Genomic DNA, 16,587 nt, shown 5'->3' with positions numbered 1-16,587 from the left:
AACCACTTTCACCGAACAAATTGTTGCCGCTAGGAGATGCCACGATCGTTCCTCCGCCGCCCGCAAAATGGTGGACGATTTTTGATCGAAGAGCAGCGTCAGTAAGCCGTGCCGCCGAAGGTCGTATTCCTCTGTCTGGACCGAACGCAGGGCCCGGCCCATCGCATGCGCTGACTCGAAAACCGTTGGGCCTCAGCGTCGTCGGCTTTACCCTAACGGCAGCAACGGCCTCGCCAGCGAATTCCACCGCGGAAGGAAGAGACCTCAACCGAACATGGCTGCTATCCGGAAAAAGCTAGTGATAGTCGGCGACGGCGCTTGCGGTAAAACTTGCCTGCTCATCGTCTTCAGCAAGGACCAATTCCCGGAGGTTTACGTGCCGACGGTGTTCGAGAATTATGTCGCCGACATTGAGGTGGACGGCAAGCAGGTGCGTCTCCCCCCTTTTTGCTTCTTTATTTTGACTCCGGTGCGACCGTCGGGCCCGTCTCTAAGCCTAACGGTGGTTAGGGAGAGGCATTCGTAAACCGAGCGTGGTAAGAAAAAAAAATCCGGCTTCGCCTTTTGCCGCTTTTCTGGTGGTGTGTTCGACTGGCGGAAGCGTCGAGGTGCACGATTTTTGATGTGGAGCCTAATAGTGCTTCTCTGTCGAGAAAAGGAAGATATCTTCCGTTTCTATTTTCACGCCTCCGGGCGTTTGATCCAACCGGGAGCGGCTTCGGAGATGGGAAGGGAGTGGTGTCGGGCGTTGAAAGACGGAACGCTGGCCTTCTCCGTGTAAACCGTGCCTTCGATTCACCCCTAAAAAACGTATTCGAATCGCGGACATAATTAAATAGTTAATACTTAAGAAAAAAAAAACAAAAAACCAAGAGACGCACGCAAGCGTTCAATTTTTCGCCTGCGGACGATTTTCTTTTTTTGTGTATGTTTTTAAGCCGGCGTTCAATTTCGTGCCTAATCAACTACGCGAGCTGCAATCGCGAGCTTGGTTAGGTCGTTTATTGTGCGTGTTTTTGTATTTTTTTTTTGTGTTCTCTCGTGTTCTAGTTTTCTTCAAGGGAACGATAGCGTTTGTTGTTGTCTTTTTACTTTCTTATCAACAACATTGAGGGCGGTTACTCGAATTTGTTTTATAGATTTTTTTTTGTTTTCCTTCTTCAGTTCCCCTCGCGGGATGCGGAACGCATGACTAATACGCCGGTAGCGTCGGTCGTACCGCTGGCCGGCTCGCTTGCCGGCGGCAGCAGCAGCAGCAGCTCCTCTTCTCACGTCGCACGGAGGAAATCGAACTTTTGAAATCTGTCCCTGTTTTTCCGGTGTCTGTAGGGGATGCGTGTGTATTACTGCAACGGGGCGGCAAGCGATGATGCCAGCGATTCCCCTCCCGCCACCCAGTGCTCGCGATAAGCGAACACTGACGCTTCTGAATGTCACCGCCGCCGCCTAAACGTTTTCTTCCTTTCTTTGTTTTTAATTTTTTTTTTTCCCTTTGGGTATCTCTTGTCTTTCTGCGGTCGCGCTACACTCGGAGCATCGTTGGAGATCTGTCGTCATCGCACCAGATCGCTCGACACGCCCTTTTAGGCCTTGTTGATTCGGTTTTGAGTTGCCGTGTGTTTGGTTTAAATCGAATGGATTGCACCGAATTTCAGGCTGGTTTAGGACAGCTATTGGCATTGCCAATGGACATCTTCTCTAGGAATGAATATAAACAAAACAAGAACACCGTTTCAAACCTGATGTTACGCTAGATGGCTTGACTGCTGTGAATCCCATAACTGTTGCAGCTCTACGTCAGCTATTTTGTGTTACATTGTCGACGCCAGCGTAGCTTCCACACCACTGCGAGAGCGCATGCATGTGACTTCCTCTCAATTTTCACGCACTCGTGTAAGTAGCTTCAACGGGATGGGAGCACTGCAGAAACTACACTATAGTCCGTTGCAACTCAAGAAGGTGGGGCCGAGGAGGAGGAAGCAGACGGAAAGCTAGAGAAGAGAGGGGGAAACCTCCTTCTTTCTTTAGCTTTCCGTCTGCTTCCTCCTCCCCGGCCCGTGTTACTCTCGCCCTACCTTTTTGAGTTGCAACGGACGATAGCCTCGACAGCTCAGCATAAAATAGTTTGATGCTGAGTACAGTGGGCAAGTTCAGTTGGACGATTTGGCTTGTACGTTGTCGACGGTGCTGCGTGGTAGCATATCAGACATTTCAGCGTCTTGTTGGGTTTCATTGCCATACAAAACCCGAAGTATTTTTTTGTCTAAGCGTGCTAGTCGACAGAATCGCTCCCAAAAAGTTTTGCGGCCATTCGCTCACTGTTGTACCCATAGGGAGCCAACTAGCTCACCTGCTGAGTGGTGATGGAATATGGAGCGATTGGTAAGGGGCGAAAAAGCTTTACGTATTTTATGCCCCAGTGTCTCTGCCTGGTGTCGCATTTTGTTGATTCCGTGCATTATTTGAGCCTTCCCGTTGGTTCTGCTTCCACCGCAGTTTGCATTGGTTGGTTCTTCGCATGCTCTGTAGAGAAATAGATGCGTCTTCTAAGATTCGACCAGCAAAGTTGGGCTGGTATGGTCTGTTGGCAGGTTAAGAGAAGGAGGACAACCTCCTGCCAGGACGCTTTGTTTGCTGCGATTGGCTGTTTCCTCTTTTCCACTTGCCTCCACTCCACCATTCGCTCTGCTAAAGTAGAAAGAGTGGAGGGATTTGCAAAAGGAGCTTGCCCTGCTTTTCTTAACCTGCAACAAACTATAGTGGTCTGAAAGGAACACGAGATCATCTTATACTTATCTTTGAACTAGGGAGGTGTTTTTTATCTTGGGAATTAAGTTTTAGGGAGATTATTCTTTATGTTGGGAGCCACCTTAAAAAGATAGCCAGAACGCTTGCTTTTTTTTTGTTTTTTTTCTTGTCTTTGTTTTGCTGTTGGAAAGGGCGGGGATATATGTAGGAACGGAAAGGTTGTTCAATGTTCTTCGGCGAACGCAACGCACAGCAATCTACCACTCCCATGACATCTGCAACCCTAGTGCTTTGCAGGGCTGTTCAGTTCTGTGTGCACATTTAGGAAAGGGTCTCGAATGACTGAAGCACATATTTTTGCACCTCTATGATTCTGTTATGCTCGAGGGAAATTTCTCTCATGACAGACATCTTGTCGTGATGCAAGAATCTGCTGGCTTCTGTGGTCGCGATTATAGCCGGTGTTTCAGGTGTGGTCTCAACTTGGAAAAATGAGCTAATTATACACATTTCCATAATGCGTGGCAGGCTTCGCAAAGCATGCTTCTGCGTGAAATGAAATGGGAGAGCTTCCCATTAGTTTCTTATTGATAATTGTATAATTAGATTTTTGCAATAGTTATAGTGCTGCTTATGCTAAAAAAAGTTACTGCCTGATCAGTAACGGAGTTCTAACAACATAAACACCGACTGTAATGCTTAAAAAAAAAATCCTGTTTTTCATTAAAGGGACACTGACAGGGTATTTATGCTCGCCAAGGTTTTTATTTGTACATGACATAGGATAACCCAATTGCCCAGGTAACAATTCGCGGCTCGAAATGTGTTTTCTTTCAGCCCTAAAACCGTCGATCCAGAATTGGGATGTTTGAGTCGCGCTCACCTTTTCTTTGTGGCCACAGGTTGTTTCCTACGGTTTAGACACAACCACCAAAGATAATCAGTCGTGGATCACCGAAGACAGACACACAATATTAAAAATAGAATAGAAATATGATACCCATTTTTTGTGGCTTTTAAAAAGCTGCAAATATGTTAATTTGGGAAAAAGAAGTATCACAGCCACGTGACTTCCGCCACCTCTCTCCTCCTCTATATTTCTTTTTCCTCCCCAGTCCAGTTTCAAGCAGTTGTGTTTTTTTTTTTTTTACTTTTTTTTTTTTTTTTTTTAATATATGTGACGCTGTAGAAAGGTATTGATTGGGTAGTCTTCTGACACCATAATGAATCGCCTGACAAAAAAATTAATTTTGGGGGTGTCAGTGTCCCTTTAAGCTTTTTTGGAGTTTTATCTGTCTCTATGAACGATTTCTTTTTGGTACATATTTATGCAGCGTGAACAACATGCAAATTTTGTTGCATTGTTACTGTCACACACATTTTTTTTTTTTTTGCTAGTTATTTCGTTTTTAGAAGGGGTTTAGGATGTAGCTGACTTTGAATTACCAGGTATACTTCCTTTTGTGGTGGGTTGGTTTTCTGACTGAAGCTTCAAGATTGAAAAAAGGATAAACATGTACCGTAAAGTACCGGGTAGGCACCCACTCAAAATTTGGAGATAATTGCAAAAAATGGCAGATGGACACTTGTCTGGTCATCAATCTTTCATATAAACATACTGTGCGTATTTTCCCATATCTTTCAAATTTGGGAATGGGTGCTTAGTGGGGATGCACGGCATTTTATGGTAAAAAAAAACAGGGCGCCACAACTGCATTTTTTAATATTGAAAGATGTGGTTGTGTAGCCTTTATCCTATGTTCCTTATTTTCAGACTTTGGGTTGCCTTTTGAGCTTACTCGAAAGGGATAGTGGTCATCCTTTATACCAGGAACTGAGATGAGGGGGTGTGACGTGTAACGCGATTGCCAAGTACGAAGAACATTGAGTAACATAAAGCATATCTGTGCACTAATTAAAAACCACCACATCTGATTTCAGAAAATATGCCCACTTGTAGTTTGGTAATTGTGCTTACCTCAGATTTTTTTTTTTTTTTTTTCAATTGGGATTTGAAGAACTTTGTTGCATATTATCTGTCACATGCTACAAAGCTCTGTCATCTGCCACAAAAGTGGGTTTTTACAAATAGCTTGTAAGTTTCTAAGAGTTGTTGGCAATGAGCACTTGTTGCATTCTGTCAAAATCTGTTACACGCTGCTTCAAAGAGACGTTGACCATGGGTTTGGACAGCTTCGCACTATGCAGTGCTGTCGAATGTCAGAAGGGAGTGCCTGGTGATGCCACCATACCCTGTTTCACGCTACGATGGACTACAGTGGTTGCTACTAGCCATCCCAGCGAACCTAGTGCTGCGAATGTATTCCGTGACCGCGTGCCTGCCTCGCACATCACTGTGCCCCTGAAACTGAGCTTAAGGGACTCTCTGAAGCTGCTGCAGAACTGCTTTGGTGCAAAACAAAGCCTTTTTGCAGCTAGCTGCAAATTCTGAAGTACTAAAATGAGGGCTAGGTCTGGTCGGCTATCGGCTTTTGTGACTCTTCAAAAGATTTTGAGTGTTCATGCCTCCCTTGGAGATGGAAGTCAAAAGCAAGAAAACGTGCTAAAGGGCCATACACATGGGCTGTGTGTACCTTGCATTTCACCATACTTTTTTTTTTTTATGTTTCTTCCGAATGTACGGCAATCTATTCAAAATCCGTATGCTTCATTGCCATTTTTGGCTACTGTACATCTTGATGAAGCTTTACTTGGTCTTTCACCTCTACAACAAATGTCTCGCTGTTTTTTAGTTTTTGACGGAGTGGTGAAATCGTTTCTACTGAATGGAAGCGGCAGAGAAAGGCTTAACTGTTAATAGCCAGATACCAGATTGCAACGCTTTCCATGTCACACGCAGAGCTAAATAAATTTGGTCTTCATGAAAAGAAAAAAAAAAATGCAGGGAAAAACGTTCAGGGTTGCATGGCAGCCTTTCTTTTTCCTATAGGTGCAGAAAGGATTAGAACAGTAGGGAGCAATTTCAATTGTCCCTGCTGTTCTTTCATAACCAAGAGAGGTACAGTGATGTCTCATTAATATGGACACCTTCGTTCCCGTAAGAAATCGTCCATCATGTGAGTTGTTCATAATAAGGAGACAAAAATACATGCATTTTCCCACTTTGTCCCCGAAAGTGGTGTCCATATAGCGGGGTATCCACATTAACGGTGTCCATGTTAACGAGACATGACTGTAGTGGGTAGACTGCCGTAAAGTCCGTAAGGACGCCCACCCAAAATGAAGAGATTTATGGTGAAAAGTGTGAGGTGAGCGATCTCTGGAAATGCAAAAGCTGAAGTCTATGAAACATTAGCGATAAGTGCGGCGGCAGCCGCGACAGACCACGTAAAACGGGAACCGATGCCACGGACCGCGTGTGCAGCAGATTTGCCTGTCACAATCTGACGAACACGCCAGAACGTGCTACAAACTCTGGTGTCACGGAACCAACATTGTGCACTCACAATGCGGACGAAAAGCAAGAGAGCCCACTTCAAACTCATGTTGCTGGAGCGGATGCCACAGATTTGCATTGCATGGTGCGATAAACATGCCGGAACCCACCGCGAATTCGCACACGTCACTTGGAACCAATATTGTGCATGCAAATCGTGGACAATAAGTGCAGGAACCTGCTCTAAGCTAGCATGTCACGGGAACGAATGCCACAGATTGTTTCAGACAGACGTTGGAGATTCACGTTTTACGGTGCAATAAACGTGAGAACTTGCTTCAAACTCGCTTGCGACACATACCATTACCGTAAATCACACTTTTGATGGTATTCTCGTCGGGCATCGCATTGTGTCCGACAGGAATTGGGAGTGGGCAATGTTCTCAAATTTTTCTTACAGATATTCAATGCCAAAAATTAAATTAACAATCTCGAGGGCAAGGGAGTGGGTCCCTATCATTTCGTCGAAACTCGTTTCGTAGAATTCCGTTTTGTGGAAAACTTTTCGTGGACACATGTTTCAACCGACACTGACGTTTCGTTGGAAATTGTTTCGTGGACTGCACCACCCTAAAACGTTTCGTCGACTAACTTTTTTTTTCTTTTTTTCTTTTTCTTTTTTTCTCCGCGGCTTCGAAAGGAATGCCGGAAATTAAAGGTACTAACGGTTGTAACAGATGACAAAGACTATGCCTAGTGCAGTTGCTCTCTCGCTTTCGCTTAAAAATAACCAATATGAAAAAAAAAAATCTGTGTCCACACCCTTTTCCGCAACCCACCATTGAATCGAAGTTTCGAAGTGGTGGTGAAAAATATACCTACGCATATTTTTCTGCACCACTTTTCTTTCAGTAACTTTCGGTTCCATAAACGGGCATCAGAACTTGCAAATATCCGAATAGGCCGTGTGCGAAGTCCTGTGAGCTTTTGCTTATTCCATGTGACACGGATGAAAGCGAGAGAGTAGCGCAGTTGCTCTTCAAGAAGAGCAACTGTGCTACCCTCTTGCTTTCATCTGTTGGTTTAGTGAAATCTGTTTGTTCACACGTGGAGTCCGATGCGCGAAACCTGTAACACATTGACTCACGAGATTTTCGCCAAACCTTGCCATCTGCACCGTGACTATCAAGCATTTTGCATCGAATGGTATGAGCTAGGCACAGTAGGAAGAGACATATTTTGGTGTGAGGGCTCATGTAAAAGACAGAAAAATAGTGTCCCCTGTCCACTCCCACGTACCTCTCTGTAAACTTTGTTAGATTCGGCCAAAGTAACGTTGGGTTCAGCTCACTGGGTTTACGAGGCCTGCCAAACCCAAAAAGACTGCAAACGTCAAAAAACAGGCGGATGATCTCGAAGTATTTCAGACATTTTTGTACCTCTAAAAGATTAATTATCCACAGCCATCATGATTGTATGCGTTGCTTGCACACGCCACCACCCGCACTGCAAACCCATATCGCCCGTATGCAACCCGTACTCTTCGCTTGTCGCTCGTCGCCATGTTTGTCTTCTTTTTTCGGCTTAGGCTCGGATACTAGATCGGCCAAAAATCAGACTCCGCCAAAAGCTTGCTCCGCCTCAAAGGTCAGATGTCGTAGCGATGTCAAACAGCCATTGCCAACGTCCGCATTTCTCCTTCAAGTGTTTGACAGGCCTCGGTGAGGTTTCATCAAAATATTGCTCCAGAAGCAAGGAGCAAGCTCACCCTTTTTCGGAGCCGTGTAACTTTTTCGGTTGTGTTAACACGGGGCATTTGCTTCCCAAAACCTAGTTTCGTGACACAAGATTTGCCAACAAGATGCATTGCGTGGATAGACTGTAGATCCCCTGTTTCATGCCTGTGTACGTTCAAATTATTTTGCATTTTCATGTGTACTGTGCTTAGTGCCCTGTGTCATAAGCATCGCATGTCGTCGTTATCTGTCCTCCCATTCTCCTTGGCCTTGTGCAAGTACGCCAGCGTTCTTACACGATTTGATTTACGCGCAGAGGGTTTTTTGGGCTACAATTATTGTGCGCTGTTGCAGTTCGCTAAATATTGAATTTCGCAGTGCATTTAACTGTACTATTACTTGAGTCCTTTTATTCACTTGTAGATTTTCAATTTACACCTTGGATTCTTTTGTAATTTTGGATCTGTATTGAAATGCTTAGTATTTAGGTCTATTTACTTGGTGTTTTTTTTTCTAATTTATATTTACTTGTTTATTTTATGGCCCTCAAGACTGACAGGCACCTGATCTGGCCCCTTAGCCATAAAGTTTGGAGACACCTGTTCTATAGAGTAGTCAGGGTGTCTAGCGACCGGGAAAACCGGGAATAGACGGGAAAGTTTAATTACCGGGGAGAAATGGGGAGTTGTCAGGGATATTGTCAAAAGACGCACCCAGTCGGGGAAAATGAACCAGTTACGCCATCGAGTGCCCTCAGCAGAGACTTGAGGACTTGGGGACAGAAAAATAGGCAATAAATTCTGCTTAGAGCGGAGTGCAGGCTCTGCTCACCCGATGTAGAGTGTGCTACACAATGCAAAGGGAACAGCCGACAAATCCAGTTCAAGCCATGCTTGGATTGGATTGAGGGCGCAACACTAGGCTAGATCCAGTTAGAACCACTTTATTTAGAAAAAAATGGGGAAGTCGCAGCTGCAGATCCCAATCTAATTTAAGCCAAAGGTATCCGAAAGTGTGCATCTGGCAGCCATGCTGCCATTCGGTTATTGACGTGCGTGGTTGAGCGTTAAGTTTTCATTGTGTTTCCGGAAGTGGCCTCATCACTGACAGTGTTGGTGGCAAGAAAGTGCTTGCTTAGTCTAGACTGGACAAACCCGAATTTTTCGGAATATACAAGTTGGATTAAAGGAGCTGTGCAACGATTTTAACGTTAAAAGAATCGGTATCTTCTACTTTTGACATTGTTCACCTTGTCACAAAGGACAGAAAACACACCTCCTTCGTTCAAAATGTTTCGATTCCGCTGCGTAACTGGGAGGCAAAAATAAAAATATTCCCCTACCTGCCGCCGCGAGCGGCGGCCATGAGAACATGTGGTGTGACGTCAATGATGGTCTTGTAGAAAGATAGTAAGTTGTGTGAATACCTACTCAATAAAAGGTAACTTTTCTGTATATCTTGTAGAAATATAAATGCGTCAAAAACTCGGTATCATTGACAAAACTTTTATTATACGGAGTTTTAGTGGCGCCATCTATCCTAGGTCCACAGAACCGTCAGCTCTATCTGCTACCGCGAACAGCCGCCAGAAGCCGGAGGTGGAGGGGGACAGGGCCGGACGGGTATGGCCGGACCTGGATGAGACTTTCCTCCTTTCACCATATGAATTGCGCTGCGCCCACCAGCACATGGTCACGCGGTCGCGAGCGGATGAGATCTCGCTGCTCACTGATGGCTTTAGAGAGAGAGCTTCTCCGGAACCCTGTGCAACCCCCATTGACATCACAGCGCACGTGACTCAGAAGATAGTGAAGGAATTGAGGGGTGCCGAAAACCTCAATCTTTGTCCATTTTTAAAATAAAAACTAGAACATGCAGGCAAAAGCGTCTTTTTGTTCTTTACTTTAGAAAGGTTGAGACACCAACTCCCAAATTATTTAAGCAAAGCACTGAAACTGTTGCACAGCCTTTAAGCCCGTGCAAAAAGATCCTTACAGTGCTCAATGTGCCACAAAACGTTTTCTTTGAGTAGCACGGGAAACACGGCAGTTTCCAGTCGCGCATCAAGCAAAAAGCACCTTGCTGCTTTGAAGTCTCAGTCTAGCCGTTCCCAATCTGGACTTCTGTCATCTTTTACGGCAGCAACAAACGTTTCGGTTGGATGTAGCGGAGACAGCGCATGTGCCCCTGAAGAGCCTGCAGCCACCACAACAAGTGTGAAGATGTCGATGAGCGGCTTTCTACTGAAGAGTGCTGTGACAAACGCCGAGATGATTTGGTGCTTAAACTCGGTAGTGATTCACGGATCCCTTCGTTTTACAGCAGCATCGGCCTCACTCTTCCCTTTCATGTTTCCCGCGTGTGAAGTCGCTGCAAAAATTTAGTTAGGGAAGGGCAAGGTAGGATATACCATCTGCCATGGTATTGCATCCTACTTTCGGAATAAGCTGCTATCAAGCCTCGCCAGCGTGCATTTCATAGTTGTTTCGTTTGACGAGAATCGCTCAACAAAGTGACTCGGAAGCAACAGATGGATATGCTTGTTCGATATTCGGATGACACTACCAATGGCACCGTTGAATGCACAGTACCTCACTTCGTGCTTCCTGGCCCACACCTGTGCGGAGGACCTGACATCAGCATTCAGTGAGGTCACAGGACAAATAAAGCAAGCAAAGATACTACAAGTTACCATGGATGGTCCAAGTGTAAACAAGTTTCTAAGGTTGCTGAAGGAAGAACTGAAGGAATCGGACAAGAGCCACAATATTCCGGACATCAGAAGTTGTGGGCTGCACATAATGAATGGTTCAGACAAGGCAGGCCATGCTGCAACTGGTTGGGATGCAGTAGCATTTCTTTGCTGCAGCTACAACCTCTTGAAGTATGTGCCTGCTCGTCGTGCTAATTATGCCAACTTCACCAGGAGCACACCATTTCCTCTCAAGTTCTGTGCAATAAGGTGGCTCGAAAACAGCAAGGTCATCATAGGGCATTACAAGTTCTTCCGAACTCGGCAGAGTTCGTAGAGTGTTCAGCGAAGGCAAACAAGCGGCCAACATGCTCCAGCTACAGTGCCGTAGTGAACGCTGTTGCCAGCAAATTTAGCCTTCAGGCTGTCAATTGCTGAAGAACTGAACCATTTTTGGCAGTATTTCAGACCGACAAGCCAATGGTTCTCTTTCTTTCAACGGCACTGTATAACTTCCTACGGTCACCGCTTGCAAGAGTTCTCAAGAAGGAAATCCTGAATGCTGCAGACACGCCTCTTAAAAAGGCCCTGCAATGACTTTTATACTGTTTTTTAATCTGCACCGAACCTGAGCGTACTGAACGTGCTAACTTGATGACACTTTTCTTGTCTCGAATTTCGCTTTATTCTAAAACTTATAGACAAATTAAAATTACAAATACAAGCAAAAAATAACCTCTTTCATGACGTCCTTGGTTGCTTGAATGGCCCTGAACTAGATGAGGGGTATGAGCTCAGCGAGCGGTCACAGCTGCCACACTCAGTGTCGACGGCTCAAGAGAGCGGCACTAAAGCATGTTCTGGCTAGGCTGTATGAAGCGGGCAGCCAAGGCGGCTCGCATTACATTTGCTGCGTGATTAAACTAATTCGGCATGGCACTTCATTGGCCAGAAATGACAGCAAACACGGGATAAAGATTAGTTCAGAACGGGAGCCACTTCGCGCTGCTATACCGCCAAAAGGACAAATTGCAAGCCAAAGCTGCTTGCCAAAGGTCTTGGGAATGCTTGGAACCGGTTGGATCCTCCAGTTGATACGACCACAGCGCCGCCGCGTACATTGGGCACCTTTTCCACCGCTTGCTGGCGGGTTGACGGGTCATTTCTTGTGTCCGTACTTTTTAAACTGCATTTTTTTCTTTTCTGGTCTATAATGGTGAACAAAAACTACTTTTACAAATAATTGAAACGGTTTGCACCACTTATATTTTGTATTTCGACTAAAAAGCTTTTAGCGGCTCTGACCAGTAGTAAGCCCAGAACCAAAGACTTCACATATTGCACACTTTCGGCACCGCGGGTTGCCCACATAGGTGGAGGGGTTTCCCAGTCATCCGGTTAGAATATGACGCACTGATATTTAGTTACTCTCTCCGTGCCCGCTGGCTTGCCCAAACCCCAAGAGACGTGGAAACCGCAAAAAAGGTAGACACTTAAATATGATTGGAGGGCCCCTTTAAGCAATGAAAGGTTGACCTGGAAAAACCCGAGAACCTTGTAGCTTTAAGGTTCTATAACCTTATAACCTTAAGAAGACTGATTGAACTGGTTCTCCTACAATCAAAAGAGGTACTAGTGGGCATGCATTAAGAGTTTGGAACAATGTATGTGGGTGGAGCTAGTGAAAAGATGGCGGCCTAGTCTGTCAAGTTGTTGAGGGTCAGAGCTGATTGGTTGGTTCTTTGTGGGTGCAGGTGGAGCTGGCGCTGTGGGACACTGCGGGTCAGGAGGACTACGACCGGCTGCGCCCGCTGTCGTACCCGGACACAGACGTGATCCTGATGTGCTTCAGCATCGACTCGCCCGACTCCCTGGAGAACATCCTGGAGAAGTGGCACCCCGAGGTGAAGCACTTCTGCCCCAGCGTCCCCATAGTCCTGGTCGCCAACAAGAAGGACCTGCGCTCGGACGTCGCCACTGTCAAGGCACGTCCCTTTCTCCCCTCATTTCAACGGAATGGTGTGGGAGCTTCTGGAATGGGGAAAACTGGGAACATTGGGAAGCATGGTCTTCGAAATGGGGAACGGTAAAGTAGGATCTCCAAACTTGGGGAAATGATGAAGTAGATTAGAATGGCTGAAATGGGAAAGGATGGTCCCTAGAATAAGAAAGTTGTTTCCAAAATGGTGAAAACTTAAAACATATTCCACAAGATGGCAAACATTAAAAAGTGAGTTGTTTGAAAGGGGGAATATTATAAAGCAGCCCTCAAGATGGGGAACATTGCTAAATAAGTCCCCAAAATGGGGAATGGGGTCGCTGAAGTGTAGGATTTGGTGCTAAACTCTGTTACTCCTTACAATGGACCGCAAAGGACGCTGTGAGAAGGCCGCAGACTTTCCTGTTTTAAACGAAAGCACCTATAAACATCTGCTTGTGTCAAAAATGCAGAATCGGTTAAAACTGAAAAAACATCCATTTCTGGAAACGTTAGCCCTAAGTGAGGAATCACTTTCCTCGAAACCCTCCTTTCTTAAGCGGTCGTCAGGTGCATACTCTCACCTAAAATCAAGCCCCCTGCCAGTTACAAATCATGGAGTCACCAGTCCTGAAAGACAGTGGCATAGGTCAGTTAGTTGATCACCGCGGGTGGTCACGACGTCTGTTCCATTCAGGCTTTAGCTAGACGACAGTGTTCGAAGCTACACTGTTGGTTGTTATTGGTTGAGTCTTGCAAAAGAAGAAAGTGCGACTTGCCTTCCTCTTGGCAGCAGCAGTTTGCTTGGGAACGATCGTAGCAGTTTACTTTTTGTTATCGCATGAAACTGAAGAGTAGCAGGGCTAGATTAAACTGGATAGCTCCTGGTGGTTATGTTAAAGAACACTCAAACTTTGACCGGCATTTAGATTCATAGTAGTGAGCACTTTTGCAACATTGCAACTGTGAAGTGTCAGGGTGTTTACAAATTCTAAATTAAATTTGTACTCTAGGATTTTCTGGGCTTTTGTTTATCTACAATTTTTGTATCACAAATGATCGTTGTTCTTAGCGTCTGCGGGGAACGGGTCGCCAGATTACTCCGACGTGCAGAAGAGAAAATGAGCGCCAAGAAACGGTCTCTAATTTTCCCCATAAACGCCGGAAAAATCTGCGCCCTAGCCAACATGCCATCCCTTGCAATCCACCACCTAGAAGACCAGACCCGAGCATGTCATTACGCTGAAGACTGTTCAGCATGCTCACAGCGTCATCATGCTGAACAAATGCACAGAAGCTCAACAAGAGACGCTGCAAAGCAGCAGACGTGTCCGTCTTGGCGATGCCGACGCAAGCTGTGCGGCGCTGCTTGGATTCGTTAGTGGGGACTACTGGGGGGGGGAGGTGCACAAGCCTTCTCTCTCCTAGGTGGCATTGACTAGGGGTGGACGCGTCGGTCAAACTGCGAAGTGTCCTGACCGAATGTCCTTTGCTGCAGGAGCTGGCGAAGATGAAGCAGGAGCCTGTGAAGAGCGACGAGGGTCGAGCCATGGCCGACAAGATCAGCGCCTTTGGCTACCTCGAATGCTCGGCTAAGACTAAGGAGGGCGTGCGGGAGGTGTTTGAAATGGCCACCAGGGCGGCGCTCCAGGTCAAGAAGCGGAAGAAGAAGAGGTGCTGTCTCATGTAACCACCCCCTCTCTCTTCCCTTCTTTCACCCCCCCCCCCCTCTTATCCCCCTTTCCCCTAGGCAAACAAACAAAAACTCTTTTCCCATTCTTTTGTCGTCTTTTAGACCCGGCCTTTTTTTTTTCTCTCCCATTCTCGGCGTGGAAACCTTGGATCTTTTTTGCCACCCGCTTTCGCAGTGTCATTGCGGAAGAGTTTGGCCCTCTTTTTCTCTTTTTATTTCTTTGTTCCCAAGTTGCTTTGAGTTTGGGTTTCCCGCCGTTTTGGAATAGAAAAGTGAAAAAAAAGAAACGAAAAACGTGGATGGATTTTTCCCAAGTTGATCTTTGGAGCGGCTCTCTGCTTTGGTCGACCTCTCGACGAGTTGCGGTCGTTGGCGGATCTTCGAGGTCTTCGTCGTAACCCGAAGGGTGGGAAAGAATGGGGTTTGGGTGGACCTGCTTAAAGTACTCAAGTTGGCGTTGATGGGTGTATATCACTTTTTCTTTTCTTAATTTCCTCTTTTTTTTTTTCTTCTGTTGTTCGTTTTAGGAGTTTGTTGTCGCTACTTCGGACGACTCACTCGAAACCGACGGTCCCAACTTTTGGCAGTTAGGCGCACGGGGCTTAGCTATGCTTTCTTAAGCTTGGGCTCCACATAGGAACAAAATAATAATTAAAGGGAAGAATGAAAAAAAAAAAAAAAAAGCAGTGTTGTGGTAACAATTGGCGTGACACACGTCATTTTTTGTATCATAACTCGTGCCTTTTTCACTGCGTCTCCCCCGTGCTGTGTTCGAGCGTCAAAGGCCCCATATTTTGCGCCCAAATCAGCTGGAGTCTTTGAAGCTTGCGCCCCCCAAACACTTGTTCATTTTTTTTTTCTTTGCGTTTAACGTTCGCGGTTTGCGCGATATACTTCCGTTTGCATGTAATGTGATCTTTGAACTAGCAATGTCTGTAACTGCAACAACCACCACTTGTGAAAGAGAAAAAAAAAGATGTTATGTACATGAAAAGATGCATATTGAGAGGACGCTTCATTTCGCATTCTCCTGTGTAACGGCTGTGTAGTTTTCTTTGTGCTAAGTTGTTTTTTTTCCTTTTGTCGAATAAAGCGTTGTGTATGATCTCTTTGGTTGATAATAAATGTTGTCTTAAGCATGGCCTGTATCCAGTTGTCCATTGCACTTTCTTGTATGTTAGATGCACGACTGAAGAAAACAGATGTTTCTGGCTAATATGGACACCCCACCACCTATATAGACATAATTTTCGGCGATGAACTGGGCAAATATGCGCATTTCTGCCTAGTTACTTTGCTCAGCTCTCATTAGGGACTATTTTGGAGGGAACGAAGGTGGTTTATATTAACAAGACTCAACAACTCGGGGGGTCATCGTACGATTTATAATGTCTGCAATTATTGCAGCCCCTTATGATCAGCGAATTTCTTCCCCGGTCATGCTGTCATGCATTGAACCAAATTATCGAGACACAAATGCTGGTTACTGGAATCGTCTGTGCATCCACTGATGGATACTGCAACATTTTTTTGTAAAAATTTCATTTCTCAAATGGAGGTTTTCAGTTGTGGAAACTAATTATACACCATTACACTAAATTTGATAACCATACGCCAAATAGTGTTGATATTAAATATTTTCAACACGTGAGACGGTAACAAGGTAAAGGAGTTCAATGTTGGAATGCATTTTCCTCAGTTCCACTTTTTGCTGCAACTTTCATACGAAGGAATCTTTTGTTTGAAGGTAAAAGTATTCCGATACCACAATAGAGATATTTCTGAACTGAAATTTATTGGGAAATCGGGCTATCTACTTTATATTAAGTTGTTCAATCCTCGTTGAAAAAATACTTTCAAAAATTTACTTGGGACAGGTATGCATCTGATATTTTGAGGTAATAACTCTTCCTGAAATATTTACATATGAGTTATAAAAGCTAGATAGCCCGAAGTCCCACATCCCCCATTCATGCAGTCGAAATGGTTCTTAATAGCTTCATTTGCATAACATAGTTTCTTAACAAAGAGTAATGCATCTTATGCAGGTATGTAAAGTTGTCCTAGGGAGCTGAAAGTATGCACAGTACACCTACATCTGACAATAAAATCTCCCCTGCAAATTTCACTCCGATCACTTGAGTAGCTCGGAAGTTAAATCTAGGGGCGCGTCGCCTGCTGCACTGCCGCTTGTACGTCAAACTGTCAGGATTGCAACGGTTTAAGAAATTTCTCAAGACAGCCCCCGTGACGCAATTTGTTGACCTTTTGCAGACTCCGACAAAAAGGTAAATCGTGGCAGGTGCCAGTCGGACATCTTCCGGGCATTGTTTCCAAGTGTAA

At 45.2% G+C, this 16,587-nt stretch overlaps 1 protein-coding gene across 1 annotated transcript; it reads left to right on the top strand.

Moving 5' to 3' along the window:
- The first annotated feature begins 64 nt into the window (after positions 1–64).
- Positions 65–15,392, top strand: LOC8026331 (ras-like GTP-binding protein Rho1). The gene is made up of 3 exons (XM_029966555.4): positions 65–430; positions 12,328–12,558; positions 14,050–15,392. Exons 1-3 carry the CDS (start codon positions 275–277, stop codon positions 14,239–14,241), a joined length of 579 nt encoding a protein of 192 aa, XP_029822415.1. The 5' UTR covers positions 65–274; the 3' UTR covers positions 14,242–15,392.
- Positions 15,393–16,587: the final 1,195 nt, after the last annotated feature.

Source organism: Ixodes scapularis, unplaced genomic scaffold (assembly GCF_016920785.2).
Source record: "Ixodes scapularis isolate PalLabHiFi unplaced genomic scaffold, ASM1692078v2 PGA_scaffold13__105_contigs__length_92229423, whole genome shotgun sequence".
Classification (NCBI taxonomy): domain Eukaryota; kingdom Metazoa; phylum Arthropoda; class Arachnida; order Ixodida; family Ixodidae; genus Ixodes; species Ixodes scapularis.
Note: the sequence above shows the minus strand (reverse complement) of the source record. Positions and strands in the feature narration are given on the sequence as shown.

Bases quoted from the DNA above. Each gene is read 5' to 3' on its own strand.
- LOC8026331 (XM_029966555.4), top strand. From the start codon at position 275: ATGGCTGCTATCCGGAAAAAGCTAGTGATAGTCGGCGACGGCGCTTGC. The intron at 431-12,327 runs GTGCGTCTCCCC...TTGTGGGTGCAG, and splicing joins TTGAGGTGGACGGCAAGCAG to GTGGAGCTGGCGCTGTGGGA. The intron at 12,559-14,049 runs GCACGTCCCTTT...CCTTTGCTGCAG, and splicing joins CGGACGTCGCCACTGTCAAG to GAGCTGGCGAAGATGAAGCA.